Genomic DNA, 15,171 nt, shown 5'->3' on the forward strand with positions numbered 1-15,171 from the left:
GGGAGATAAAATAGAATACCAAAGGAATACTATATTAATCCAGAAGGAGGTGGGAATGAAAAAAAGCAAAGAGTAGATAGGACAAATAACACTTCTAGGCATGACAGATTAATCTCTTATCTTCTCCAGCTGGAAGAGGGTACAGCCAAGGAAGCCGAGGCAGATGGAGTAATGCAAACAAAGACATTTAGTTACAACCCACGAATGGTAAGCTTTGTGAACATGGACAAAAAACCTAATCTTTCTTATCTTGCATTTATTCCTTTACCATAGAGCTTGTTTCCCTGCTAATTTATTCACTTGGAGCAATAGAGTGTTATAGTTAAGAAAATGGATTTGGATATTAGCTCTGGATTTGAATCTTGGCTCTGTCATTTTGAGACCTTAGACAAATTACTTAATGGCCCTAAACTTCAGTTTCCTCATTTGTGTAATGGGTATTATACAATACGTGCTTCAAATCCCTGTAAAACACAGTGCCTAGCATCCTAGAAGCTCTCAAAAAGGTAAGTTAGTTGTTTCTTTTTTTATTGTTCAGTTAACTAACTCTTTAATACCGTGAACTATAGTCCAGACACCATTCAAGACACAAAGGATTCAAGGGTGTATGACAAAGACCTTTTCCTTAACAGAGAAGCCATACCTGTAATATCTGACTGCCTATTGAAATGACTGTTATGAGGCAGAAATAAGAAAGCAGACAGAAGCACTAGGGTAAAAATATAAATGTTGCTATATAAGTGTCTGTATTATGATGTGCAATCTTTTTCCTTAGCAAAACACAGCAGCCAAGCAGCCTGGAAAATTATGGATGTAGTTCTGATCCAGCCATTCTCTCCAAAAATTAGTAGGTTTTAGTCTACCAATGAGTGGGAAGTAAATCATTCTCATTTAACTTTAAAGAGTAGTTTTCTACTTGTTCACCAAGAGGCTCCAATCTTCTGAATCATATTCGACACTGTCAAAAACTACTCTTTTATTGATATTTTCTTCACTAGCATTTTTTAAACTATTGTGTTCCTTCACATATTGTGCCAACCCCTAATTCTAATTGAGACTGAGAATTATTTCCTAATGAAGGCTACCAGGTGTGTATGTGTGTGTAAGTCGTGTGTGTTTATTCTTAAGTCGGGAATTATTTTTATTTTTATTTACGTGTTGTAAGCATTGTATACTTTATTAATAGTTGGCATCATCCTCAGAGTAAACTTAAGTTTCTGCCTCCGGGTATGTGTGTGTGTGTGTGTGTGTGTGTGTGTGTGTGTGTGTGTATAAAACACTTTGATACATGTTCAATCTTTATCTTGTTTTGTTTTCAAATCTGAAATATGGATTTAATAAGCTTCATTTTGCCGGTGAGAGTCTGTGACTTGCCAAAGTCATATAGTGGTCATTAGTGAGACCAGAATGCAGACACAGGTCTGCCTGTCCAACTCCACCCACCTCATGCAGCCTCCCTTATATAGTGTCCTCTGCTGGTGAGTGCTCGGGAGAGAGCAATCGTTGAGTAATACTATTTTGTAGTTGTTCAAAATATAAGAAATTGATGGCCAAGCATGGTGTTTCATGCCTGTGACCGCAACATTTTGGGAGGCAGAAGTGGGAGGGTCACTTGGGCTCAAGAGTTCAAGGCTACGGTGAGCTATAATCACACCACTACACTCCAGCCTGGGCAACAGAGTGACATCTGTGTTTAAAAATAAAAAACTTAAAAAAAATATAAGGAATTGGTCACACAACTTCAGTTGCCTTTACCAAACATTTAGAAGCTTCTCCAGAAGATCGTGTACTCCGAGTTGCAGCTGAAACGGCAGCAGCAGTCTACAGTCATGTGTTTGCCTTGAACAGTCGCAACTAAAACAGTGTACCTGAATTCACCTTTTCCCACATGACTTCCAAGTTAATCATCTACAAATATAGACAAGTCACCCAAGAAAATGCAATACCTTAGGTCAAGAATTCTTTTTCTTTTATTTATATATTATAAGCACTGTATATTTTATTAATAGCGGGCATTATCCACAGAGTAAACTTAAGTCTCAAACAAATCTCGTTGCAAGATTTTCTTTAACTGCACCAGATCGTAACAATGTTTGTCCAAGAATAAAAAGCACTGTGCAAAAAGGAGGTAACAATAAATGCTGGTTAAACTGAATTTTCATGAAGGTTTAAATTCAGCAATCTCTTACCTTTTGTTTCTTTCCTTTAAATTTGATTTTATAATAGAAAATAGGCAATAGCCTTGCACAGAAATTTACTAAGGAAGAAACACAAATGTCCAGTAATAATAATGTGAAAAAAAACATTCAACTCCATTAGTGCTGAAAGAAACCCCAAGTGAATATAAGGAGAACCAATGTTTACCTAACATTTATCTCACAATGTTTAACAAAAAATACTGTAAAATTATAATGTCTAGTGGCTGATGGGATGGCTAAATTTTTCAATGTATCTGGAAAACAACATAATAGCATGTATCAAACTCCTGAAAAATCTGGTAATTCTTTCACCAAGCATTTCACTTTCAGGTATTTATCACACGGAAAAATAAGCACGGCTGCACAAAAATAGAGCAATAAAGCAACTCTGTAGCATCATCTCCTATTAATTATTTTGTTATTAAGTGTCTACATGTAAATTGTTTAAATAAGTTGTGGTCAACTCATACAGCAGAATACTATGTAGTTATTAAATACAAAAAACTAGCCGGGCAAGGTGGCGGGCGCCTGTAGTCCCAGCTACTCGGGAGGCTGAGGCAGGAGAATGGCGTAAACCTGGGAGGCAGAGCTTGCAGTGAGCTGAGATCCGGCCACTGCACTCCAGCCTGGGCGACAGAGCGAGACTCCGTCTCAAAACAAAACAAAACAAAACAAACAAAAAAGTCAAGTAATGGGGGAATTCTCAGTAACCAACGGAAGTACTATAATATGTTATAGCTTATACAGTTGGTACAGTATGGTTCTGTGTGTGTGTGTGTGCGTGTGTACTGGAAGGATATTTCACAAGATGTAAATAACAGTGACTTCTAGGTATTGAGATTATGGGTGATTTTTTTTCCTGTCTCTCTAGTTTCCCTGCCCCACAGAGGAGGGTTGGCCTGTATATCCTCCAAATCCTTCAATTAGAATATACTACTTTAAGAATGAGAAGCAAAAACAGAGGAAAAAGGAACTGTGATCTACTTTCAGGGGCAGATGACACCCACACTCTGTTAACTTCCGGGGGGGCCAGACCGCCTGGGAGGGAAGCTCCTTGCCCCACCTTACTTTGCCCTGCCTGCCAAATCCAGAGGTCCAGTGGCACAGCCAGAAAGACAAGTTTGTGGGGCTGTCCTCATCCTCTATATTTTTTCCATTTAGCCTAAAATATCTTACCAAATACCTATTATGTGCTAGGCATAGGGCACACAATAGCGAGGGTGGAAAGAGAAAGGAAGAGAAGGAAGGAAGGAAGGATGGGAAGAAGGTGGGGAGGAAGAAAACTTCCCTGGCATATTATGCAGGAGTCTGACCTTCATCAGATGACTGACTCTGAACCATGCTAGGCAGAGGCAGGGTCACAGGGCTATAGGAGCTGAGTTTAGTGGGAGCTGCCCAGCCCTGACAGAGCATCTTTCTTCAGGAAGCAAGCACTGAGTTGAACTCTCAAGGACATGGCAAAGAAGGGGTAAGGAAAGGCATTCCAGGATAGGCACTAGAGATGCCAGGGCAGGGGAGAGCAGGCAGCAAGGCTGGAGCACCCACAGCCAGGGAGGCTGGATGGGAAGAGACTAAAGCACGCGAGGCCTCAAAGTCACATGCAGGGGGCACTGAAAGGCTTTGGCAGGGCATCCCTTAGCAGATGCACCTTCAGACAGGATAGCTCTGGGTGTGGACTGGAGAATGGATCTGGGAGGGGGCCACGGTGGATCCCAGGAGACCATGAGGAGTCCTATCTAAGGCGGTGACACACGGGTGGAATGAAGTGGTATATTAGTCTCTTTTCACACTGCAATAAACACATACCAGAGACTGGGTAATTTATACAGGAAAAAGGTTTAATGGATTTACAGTTACACATGGCTGGGGAGGCCTCACAATCATAGTGGAAGGCAAGGAGGAACAAGTCATGTCTTACATGGATGGCAGTAGGCAAAGAGAGAGCGTGTGCACGGAAACTCCCCCTTAGAGAACCATATCTACTGAGACTTATTCACTATCACGAGAACAATATGGGAAAGACCTGCCCCCATGATTCAATTACCTCCAAAAACACGTGAAATTTTAAGATGAGATTTGGGTGCGGACACAGTCAAACCATATCAAGTGGAAACACTATTTGTCAGTGACTTTGATGGGGAGTTTCCAATCTCGCACTTCCAAACGGTAACAAAGATTGAGTGCAGTGACTCACACCTGTAGTCCCAGCTACTTGGAAGGTTGAGCCAGGGCAGGGAGAAGGATTGCTTAAAGCCAGGAGCTTGAGACCACCCTGGGCAAGACAGCAAGACCTCGTCTCTAGAAAATACAACATTAGCCAGGCATGGTGGTGCATGCCTTTAGTGTCATACTCAGGAGGTTGAGGTGGGAGGATCAGCTGAGCCCCAGAGTTCAAGGCTGCAATAAGCTATGATCACACCACTGCACTTTAGCCTGGGCAACAGAGCAAGACTCCATTTCTAAAACAAAGAAACAACAACAAAAACAGTAACAAAAGAAAAACCAGTTTTTTGGGCAAGAAATGACAGCTCAGGACCAGAGACTTCATGATACAAATTCCAGGTGAGCAGAGGCCACAGCCAATGAAGCACCATTTTGTCTGGAAAGTACAAATTGCTTCCCCTTCCACTCTCTGCTGAAAGCCTACTTTGTTCATCAATAACCTTACGATTGGAGCCCACATATCCAAGCTTCAAAGTAAAATCAGAGAGCTCAATTTGTGTCTATGAAGCAGCGTGCCGTGAAATCATCTGACCCTTTGTTTTCATCCGTGTGCAGTGGAGACAGGAAAAGCACCACTCATCAGACTCCTCCAGGAGCCATCTGCCAAACCTCTCTCTTCTGAACTGAGTCCTGTTTTCCGTGGCTATTTTACATGTCTAATGAGAAGCTATTGTGTGTCTCATAGGTTCATCCATGTAGTCCCTCGCAATGGAGGACCTGCCCCCAGCTGAGTCTGCACACTAGATTACAAAGAAGTTTTCAGCGTTAAGGCACCTCCAGATATCTAGATTCCTCCAAAAATAAAAAGAGTAATAAAACAGTTACCATTTATTGATTATGACTGACTTTTTTGTAGGTAAATTAACCTACATTAAGGGAATGTAACTTATGTGACCTACCAATTCCACAGAGTAGAGACAAGATTCAGCCCAGGCCTACAAGACCACACAGGCCATTCACTTGGAGCCCCCTCCCCTCACCCTTTCCTCTCTCCCTCCATCTGAGAGAGACAGAAGCATAGGCCAGACCTGCTTCTTGAAGCTACACGGTCCAAGTCCCATCAGTTTCCAAGCGCTTGAGGGTCATTTTTGGGATATCACTACAGTGGAAGATAAGCAAACCACTGGGCGTGGTAGGAAAGAGGCCGTTTTCTCAGAGACCAAGAACTTAAGATGGGAGTTTCACTGTCTGACCTCCAGTGGCCCTACTGTGTGTGTGATCTTGGATGCGTCACTCAGTATGCCTCAGTTTCCTCATCAGAAGAACAAGAATCATCATACAACCGGCCCAGGAATCCCTTCCCTGAAACCCTTGGGTACAGATGCATTTTATAAATCAGAATTTCTTGATTTTAGAAAGGTGACAGAGTTTACATTTTATAACACCTGTAACAGAGTCTGGTGCAGTACCCATTAACCACAAATCAATCATTGATAGTCCGCAGCCAAACAAAGTGAACTACACCCAGGTGAGATAAATTAAAACTATAAACAGTCTCATCAGTTTAGATGAAATTTTTCCACCAAAAGAACTACCTTTAAAAAAAAATTTCCTCCTCTGCAGACTTGGAAGACTTTGGAATTTATTTCAGAGTTGCAGAGCCAGGGGTTGGGTAGGGAGGTGGGGCAAGGAGTGGATGATAGAACTGTGTTTACCTTGTAAGGCCGCTGTGAGGATGAAATGGATCAAAGAATACATGGAAAGCACATAGAAGAATGACTGAGACATAACAGAAGTGCATTTCAGATATTCTTATTCATTCCACAAAAGAAAAAACACAGGCTACTTCAAAGGCCATTATTTGTATGTCAAAATTACTGCTGGGATGTTTACCACTTCAGGGAATTAGAAGACATCTTCAGAAGAATTCTGAAATAGAAATACCTCATCAGATCTCTTCAGAAGAATTCTGGGTGGATCTGCCGGCTGCTGCCAGGAGAGAGACCTCAAGAACATCCCCAAGGGTCTGATCCAGAGAAAAGTAAATTATTTTATTCCAAATACCACCTGCCAGTCCAGCAAAACAGGCTCTCCAATACTTTGGATTACACGTGGCAAGTGCAAATCCCATAATGGCAGCCAGAAGTTCTGGAATTAGCCAGAACTGGAGGGACACAGTGAAGCCAGAGCCTGGGATCCTACCTACAACAGCAAATGAGTACCCCTTCTTCATAGCACGTAAAAGAACTCTTTGCATTCTTCATCCCATTTCTGGTTCCCTCCCCAGTGTTTTTCCTTCGACTTACTGAAATCACTTCAATCTTATCAAGGTGAGATCTTGAGAGCGTTCTCAATTTGAGGAACAGAGTCGTAGCTACAAGTTGCTAATTTGTCCCATGCTGCAGAAGAATTTTATACAATGGTCGTCAGTCTTTTCATGCTACAGCTCCCCTCTCTGAAGCTCAGAGCAATTTCTTTGACCTTCATCGAATGCTGCAATGTGTTGCTCTTTTCATCACTGGAAAATTGATCAGACTGATCTATAAGTGCTCACCTCTTTCCTGGCCCAGCATACGTGTTCCTCACACCAACAAAAACCTTTCCGTTTGTAGTTTGCCATAGTATATGTAGACTTATTTGAAAAGCAAGTACTTTGCATAGTATGTCCTTAGAATAATGAAATATTAATAACAAATGGGGAAATAAGGAAACGGTAGTGTCCCAGATAGGCCTGCTACAGTTTGCCCATTGGAGCAAACAGTTATTGGTAACCCTGATGAGCTACCAGTCTGGAGCAAATCAAAGAAAAAAAGCTTATTGTGCATACACAATAAACAGCCAGCTGAAAATATTTCAGAACACTTACTCCAATTTTCCTTGGGAAACCCAAGAAGCCTTTCAAAAAGCAAAGTCCCTTCTCTTTCATTAAACAATTGTACTAAAAATGTTATTGTCTGTCTTTTTCCACTAGAAGGTAATCTCCATGAGAACAAGAACTTTGTTTTGCTGTATTCCTGGTGCTGGGAACTGTAGCTGACATTTCGGAGGTGCTTAATAAATATTTGTTGGATAAATGAGTGGGACAACCTAAAGCAAGTAGACAGACAGATGAATTTTTCCTAGCTGTGTAGAAAGCATATAGTTGGTTTCTATATATTTCTATCAAATACATACACAGAGTATGTGACATCAAGAGCCCAAGCAACTTTGGGGGCATCTCACACTTTCTGTGGAGTGAATCTTCCAGAAGTCTGAGAGATCATGAGAAAGACTCTACCGAAAAGCTCTGTAGACTGGCATCAATTCCACAAAATATTTGTGTAGCCTATATAACACAGGGTTTGAAACTAACTAAAAAGTAAAACCTCAGCAGTCAGTCAAGGGGGCTGTGAAACAGTGTTACACAGGAAGTAGCATGGTTTCCTGACTCCTACACAGGAGAGGAGCAGTTTTCAGGTTGCACTCAATCTAAAACAGCAGTCCCCGACCTTTTTGGCACCAGAGACTAGTTTTGTGGAAGACAGTTTTTCCATGGATAGGAGGGTGGGTGGTGAGTAGTTTCAGGATGGTTCAAGTGCATTACATTTATCATGCACTTTATTTCTATTATTACATTATAATATATAATGAAATAATTATACAACTCACCGTAATACAGAATGAATGAGAGGCCTGAGCTTGTTCTCCTGCAACTAGATGGTCCCATCTGGGGGTGATGGGGGACAGTGACAGATCATCAGGCATTAGATTCTCATAAGGAGTGTGCAACCTAGATCTCTCGCATGCACAGTTCACAATAGGATTTGCTTTCTTATGAGAATCTAATGCCGCAGCTGATCTGACAGGAGGCAGAGCTAAGGCGGTAATGCGAGCAATGGAAAGCAGCTATAAATAGAGATGGAGCTTCACTCATCTCCTGCCATGTCACCCAGTTCCTAGGAGACCAGTACTGGTCTGTGGTCCAGGGGGTGGGGACCCCTGATCTAGAAGACAAAGGCAGGATGTCATCAAACCTGTCTCTTCCCACTGCAGTGTCGCAGAAACTCAGAGACAGGCCACAGAGAAAAAAGCAAAGTGGCAGTGCTATGCAAAGGGAAATTTTTGCCTAATATAATAAAGATCTGAGGGAAATTAGAGGAGAACAGCCACAGCTGAATACAAATGATGAGGAAGGTACATTTGCACTGGAGACAGAGTGCTACATCATCATTGTGTAGCGTTAAAGAATAGTTAGGACTGTCTGCCATCTACTGGCATATATAATGTAGGTTACATTGGCCCAAACCCCCTTCCCTGTCCTAGGGAAGTGGGATGCTCACCCAGCTATTGAATCACTTTCCCAAGGGAGGGCGTATTGCCACGGCCCTCAGTTCTATTGCACACCACACTGACGCAAGCATAAAGCTCTGGCCTTTTCTCCCGTGTGTGTATGCGCACGCACATATAGAGCCTTCCTGGCTGTTAAGTCTCTTCTAAACTTTTGTGGGTCACAGAGAGGAGAGGGCTGTCACATTGCACACTGCACAGGAAGTAATGCAGAATCTGTTCCTAAGGGACCTTTGCTTGTCCCACCTGCTGGCAGGCTGCTTCCCTCCACTCCACACCAGCCATTCACCTGCTTACCCCTCCTCTCACTCCTCTCCTCTTCTCCTCTCCTCTCTTCCCCCTAGTCCTTTCTTTTTTCTCCCCTCGCTCCCTGGAGTATTGTATTTTCTCTTGTGACACAGCTTCACCCTTACTTGCTTACATACATACTGGACTTCTGCCCCCAGAGTCTCACATTTGATTCTTAAAGTCTCTCCTCAAACAAACATTTTCTCCTTAAGAACAGCTTTAGGGATGGTCATCTTGATAAGAATATTTTTACCCTGCAAGAAAAGAAAGGCACCATCCCCAAGAAGACCTCTATAAAATGAAAGCAAGGGTGGGTGCAGTGCCTCACGTCTGTAATCCCAGCACTTTGGGAGGCTGAGGCGGGTGGATCACCTGAGGTTAGGAGTTCAAGACTAGCCTGGCCAACATGACAAAACCCTGTCTCTACTAAAAATACAAAAATTAGCTGCACATGGTGGTACATGCCTATAATCCCAGCTACTCGGGAGGCTGAGGCAGGAGAATCACTTGAACCCAGGAGGCGGAGGTTGCAGTGAACTGAAATCATGCCACTGCACTCCAGCCTGGGTGACAGAGTGAGACTTCACCTCAAAAAATAAAATAAAATAAAATAAAATATAAAATAAAATAAAATAAAAATATGCCAGGCGCGGTGGCTCATGCCTGTAATCCCCAGCACTTTGGGAGGCCGAGGCGGGTGGATCACGAGGTCAGGAGATCGAGACCATCCTGGCTAACACGGTGAAACCCCGTCTCTACTAAAAATACAAAAAAATTAGCCGGGCATGGTGGTGGGCTCCTGTAGTCCCAGCTACTCAGGAGGCTGAGGCAGGAGAATGGTGTGAACCCAGGAGGCGGAGCTTGCAGTGAGCCAAGATTGCACCACTGCACTCCAGCCTGGGTGACAGAGCAAGACTCCATCTCAAAAAAAAAAAAAAAAAAAAGGATATATATATATGTGTGTGTGTGTGTGTGTGTGTGTGTGTGTGTGTGTGTATGGAGAGCAGCCTGAGACATGGAAGAAGAGGAGGATTGTCCAAAAAGTAGAAGAGAAACCTGAATGAGACCAGAGCATGGCTTCTTCAGCTACAGCTGGCTAAGAGACTAGAAGTCAGCATCAAAGCCTGACAGTATGTTTGTGTTTGGTTACCATTACATAGACATAACCATATTTTAAATAACTATCATAAACTGATTCTAATTTTATTCTATAATTAGGGAACAGGACATTCTCAAAGAACACTTTGGCTGTCTTTATAAAGGTTCTAGTTAAAGAACTCTTCAAGACATCATTATGGGTTGACTTCTGAACTAGATGGGCCATGACTAATGATTTCAACCAAATCCCATTTTCAGTAGGCAGAACCAGTACGTAGAATTCCTTGGAGAATGTGGCTTACTCTTTTATCCCATTTGGATGTGTTATATATGGGTTATATGAAATGCCATCTGTCATAAAACAAAACATTTTATTAAGAAGATTTTTTTTAATTGTACTTTCTGCAAACAACCAAATTCTATAAGCTAAACCAGAGGTCCTCAGAATGTGACCTCAGATCAACAGCACTGGCATCACCTGGGAACATGTTAGAAACACAGATTCTCAGGCCTCACCAGACATAGAGGAACAGAAACTCTGGTGTAGGGCCCAGCAATCTGCTCATGTTAACAAGTCCCCCAGCTGATGCTGATGCCCTGAAGACCACTGTCCTAGGGTCACCATGATCACAAGGTTCCTGATTGGTCCATATGGAATATTTCTAAATCCTAGTGCAATCCCTGAATTATGATTCCTTTCATTTCCAGGTCTTTTGATTCTCAGAAATCCGTAGCCCTGTCTTCAGATGGCACAGTTTCTTCAATAAAGCCAATGTTTGTGTCCCCGCCCAAACTCATATATTGAAATCCTAAGCCTCAAGGTGATGTTATTAGGAGGTAGGGCCTTTGGGAAGTGATTAGGTCATAAGAATGGAGCTCGCATAAGTGGGATTAGTGCCTTTATAAAAAAGCCTAGGAGAAACCCCTTGGCCCTTCCCCCATGTGAGGGCACAGCCAGAAGGCACCATCTGTGAACCAGAAGCCCCTCGCCAGACACCGAATCTTCTATCACCCCAATCTCTGACTTTGGACCTCTACCCTCCAGAATGGTGAGAAAGAAATGCTTGTCATTTCGGCCACCCAGGCTAAGGTATTTCTGTTATGGCAGCCAGAACAGACTGCCAGAAAGACCGTTTCCCTGCCACAGCTGCTCACAGCTCTCTGCCAGGTTGTCTGCTCCCTGCCCTGCACTCCTGGGCTCCTCCTCCAGTGTCAATCATCACGCACTTTGCAGGGAAGGAAGGTCTCACCCTCAATTGCTCTCCTCACTCACATGTTCAGAGCTCTCTTTACAACTGCTGGAGCACTCAAATATCCCAAGGGAAAGCTTCTGTGTTCCATCCTGGACCTACTAGGGGCAACCACCCTTCCACCAGGGCCCCCACTCTCACCATGAGCTTCAGACTCTCATCTCCCAAGATCTTGCTCACAGCACAGCTGCCTTCCGCTCACGCAGGCCAGAGGAGCTACCTTGTCTCCTCTTAGAGCAACGTCCCACCACTCCCTTGGGGCTGAACCTTCGCTTTGTGTTCTGTAAAAGTCAGCAGTTCTCAAGCTTGAGACTGCATCAGGCACACCTGGAGGGCTTGTGAAACTCCAGAATGGTGAGTCCCGCCCCCAGAGTTTCTGATTTAGTAGGTCTTGTGAGTAGCCCAGAATTTGCATCTCTAACAAGCCCCCAGTGGAAGCTGAGACTGTCATCTTCTTAGGCCGCGCTTGGAGAACTGCTGTTGAAAGCCAACATCACTGAACTTACCTGCAGAGGCACCTAAAAATAATCAATCCAGAGCTGCTCCTTCTCCAAATGACTACTCTCTGATGTCTGTCAAGAAATCCAAATTATTTACCAATTACTTTATTGGTAATTAAGTTCCACCTATTTCAAGAAAAGTTCTGAGCTGACTCTCATTTTTGATTAGCCATCAGCAGAAATAGTAAATCTACCTAGTGCATTCAGAAAAATGCTGTTCCTCCCAAGGAAACGTGTTTTCTGTTGCTCCTGAAATCTGCTGACCTTGGTACTGACTCTGGTCCTCTTACACTAAGGTGGAGCTGGGGCAGGGTTGGGGGATCAAGACTGAGAAACCTCGCTGTCCTGCAGCAGAATGGAGATACATGGAAGAACGAAGACAATCTTGGCTTTGAAGAGAAAGTGAGATGTGATGTCAATGATCCCGCTAACACCAAAACCATTAAACCAGCCTCGTTAAGGGAGGCCCCACCTCCCCACCCTTCCTGCCTTTTCTACCAAGCCAAACCCAGAAATAGAACACAGCTCACTTCTCAGGGCTACTGCCTCTGCCTCAACTTCAGAGACCACATCTGCAGCTCCCAAAACAAGGTCTGTTCTGCAGCTGGACAATTCACTGCTAAAATCCCAAACCGAAGAGCAGAGCCAAAGCTAGAGGAGACAAAAGTGGCAATAGGGCCAAAGCCTCATTCCAGATTCCAAGTATCATTCTGCAACCCTCTTGCTATCAACTGCTGCCTGCTGGCTGCAGCCAGGTCCCTGGTCCACACACAGCCTGGATCGGAAGCCTACAGAGACACGGGGGCTGGAGATGGGAAACAGATGGTGGCCTGTGCTTTGTCTTTCCCAAGTTTACAACCTCACCTGGGCTGTTCTGAGGAGCCCCGAGAGGTAAGTTCATGCATCACTACTGCCCCTCTCCCTGTGAAAGCAGAAAGTCAACATGCCTCCTACCCTAGAATAGACCAGCCTCACCTGTAGATTCAAGGTCCTGGGGGAACAGTATCAAATGCCTCTGCTCACTGCCTTTTACTTCTGACTGTGGTTCCCAGGGAACCTAAAATTTGAGAAGTGAAACTGAACATCCCACCGCCTTGGTGAGGGGAGAGGAAGAAACTTCACAGGCTTTTTATTGGCCGGTTATTTTTCTGTGTATCCCACACAGGCCCTCACCATGAAGGGTTTCACAGCTGCTCTCTTCCTCTGGACTCTGATTTTTCCCAGCTGCAGCGGTGGCAGCGGTGGGAGAGCCTGGCCCACACACACGGTCTGCAGTGACAGCGGCTTGGAAGTGCTCTACCAGAGTTGCGGTAAGCCCTTGCAGTACACCCATGTGTGTTTATGGGGAAAGTAAGGCCCACAGATGTGAGCTGTTAGTGCTCAGCTGGGGTGGGTGAGGGGAGAGGGGACCAGCAGCTGAACACTTTCTCCACCTGTAGCAAGTCTGGGAGGGCCACTGGGAGCCTTTGGGAGAAGGGGAGGTGGGGCTGGGGCCGGGAGCGGAAGAGAGAATGGCAGAGCGACGAAGAGTACAAGACAGAGAAACTGAATATAAATACAGTCATTTACTAACACCAGAGAACCCAAAAGAGAACAAAATGATCAGTGAGTCGACCAAATCATCAAATCTCACCAGTTGAAAATTAGGAAAGAAACTTCCAGTAGGCCCTTCCCCAACACTGTACACCTGGGCTACCTTCTCATCTGATGTACTTTGCAAGTAAAGTGAAAAGATCACTCCTGCCCAAAGAGAAGATTCCTGTCCCTCTCTGGACACTTGCAGAGCTTTCACTGCAGGAGCAGCTCTCATGAATTCAGCAAACACTTCGCGTGCAGCTATCAATGCCAGGGTTTCTCAGTGCTAGAGATAATAAAAGTGCATAAGCCAGGCCTGTCACCCCAGTGGGCCAACCCAATATGCCAACAGATAAATTGCAATTCAGTGAAGAAAGTGCAGTGAACTGCGGTAAGAAATGTCAGAACCAACCAACTGGGCTGTGTCTTAGTCAGCTAGGGCTGCCATAACAAAGTACCACAGGTTGGGGGCTTAAATAACAGAGATTTATTTCCTCACAACTGTGGAAGCTGGGCTGGTTTCTCCTGAGACCTCTCTCCTTTGCTTCTAGGTGGCATCTTCTCCCTGTCTCCTCATGTGCTCTTCCTTCTGTGTACATCTGTGTCCTCATCTCTTCTTCTTCTAAGGACACAGTCATATCAGATTAGGGCCCACCTTCATGGCCTCACTTTAGCTTAATCAGCTCTTTAAAGACCCTACCTCCAGCAGGGCGTGGTGGCTCACACCTGTAATCCCAGCACTTCGGGAGGCCGAGGAGGGTGGACCACTTGAGGTCAGACATTCAAGACCAACATGGTGAAACCCCGTTTCTACTAAAAATACAAAATTAGCAGGTCATGGTGGCACGCACCTGTAATCCCAGCTACTTGGGAAGCTGAGGCAGGGGAATCGCTTGAACCCAGGAGGTGGAGGTTGCAGTGAGCCAAGATCGTGCCATTGTACTTGAGCCTGGGCAACAGGAGCAAAACTCTGTCTAAAAAAATAAATAAATAAATAAATAAAAGTAAATAAATAAATAAATAAAAGACCCTATCTCTATATACAGTCACATTTTAAGGTACCATAGTCCCCCTAGTCTGCTAGGAATATGTTCCAAGACTCCCAGTGGATGCCTGAAATCACAGATCATTTTGAACCCTACATACACTATGCTTTTTGGACCCAATAAATGAGACAGCTACTAAGTGACGGATAGGCAGGTAGTAAAGACAACATGGATATTCTAGACAATTCACGTTCCTGGTGGGATGGAGCTGGACAGCATGAGATTTCATCATGCTACTCAGAAGGATGCTCCATGAAAAACTTACGAATTATTTCTGGAATTTTCTCTTTAATATTTTTGGACTGCAGTTGGCTGAGAGTAACCAAAACCTTGAAAAGTGAAATCTTGGATAAGAGGGCACTACTGTACTGGGGGTTGGGACTTCAACATATAAATTTGAGGGGATGCAATTCATCCCATACAGGGCTCCCAAGTGGGGAGCAACTGAGGAGCCCAGCTTCAGGATCACATCTGCTGTTAGAGGGACTGGCTTGTGCAAATGCATGGCATTGTGATATCTGCCACTTTGGAGGGAGATGGAGGCAAAATGCCATTTGAACTGCAGAAGGTAGGAAAGAGAATTTGATTAAGCATCTGAATTGGTCTCACTCTAAGCTGGGGTTGTGGTGCTTGAGCAAGTACCTGATCCTACAACTGCCACCCAAAGAGCTGCCCAGAGAGGTCCAGATGGTCACTCTAGTCACCAGGGCCATTTGTTCAATTTGAC

At 44.2% G+C, this 15,171-nt stretch overlaps 1 protein-coding gene and 2 long non-coding RNA genes across 4 annotated transcripts in view; 1 reads left to right on the top strand and 2 right to left on the bottom strand.

The window, feature by feature from the left end:
• The window catches only part of LOC126953925 (uncharacterized), a 153,038-nt gene that overhangs the window by 106,827 nt on the left and 31,040 nt on the right, over positions 1 to 15,171 (bottom strand). For both annotated transcript variants that reach the window (XR_007725411.1, XR_007725410.1), the window contains one exon: positions 14,250 to 14,372. This is a non-coding gene — a long non-coding RNA (uncharacterized LOC126953925). The remainder of the gene's footprint in view (positions 1 to 14,249; positions 14,373 to 15,171) is intronic.
• Positions 2,723 to 12,968, bottom strand: LOC126953927 (uncharacterized). The gene is made up of 3 exons (XR_007725414.1): positions 12,799 to 12,968; positions 11,465 to 11,895; positions 2,723 to 8,344 (listed from the first exon to the last, which is right to left on the bottom strand). It is a non-coding gene; the product is annotated as an uncharacterized LOC126953927 (long non-coding RNA).
• Positions 12,064 to 15,171, top strand: part of LY86 (lymphocyte antigen 86) — a 60,533-nt gene continuing 57,425 nt past the window's right edge. The window contains exons 1-2 of the mRNA XM_050789680.1: positions 12,064 to 12,714; positions 12,989 to 13,133. Of these exons, the coding sequence (XP_050645637.1) occupies positions 12,646 to 12,714; positions 12,989 to 13,133 (214 nt within the window). The 5' untranslated portion in view covers positions 12,064 to 12,645. The remainder of the gene's footprint in view (positions 12,715 to 12,988; positions 13,134 to 15,171) is intronic.

The sequence above is a fragment of the Macaca thibetana genome, chromosome 4, assembly GCF_024542745.1.
Source record: "Macaca thibetana thibetana isolate TM-01 chromosome 4, ASM2454274v1, whole genome shotgun sequence".
Lineage (NCBI taxonomy): Eukaryota > Metazoa > Chordata > Mammalia > Primates > Cercopithecidae > Macaca > Macaca thibetana.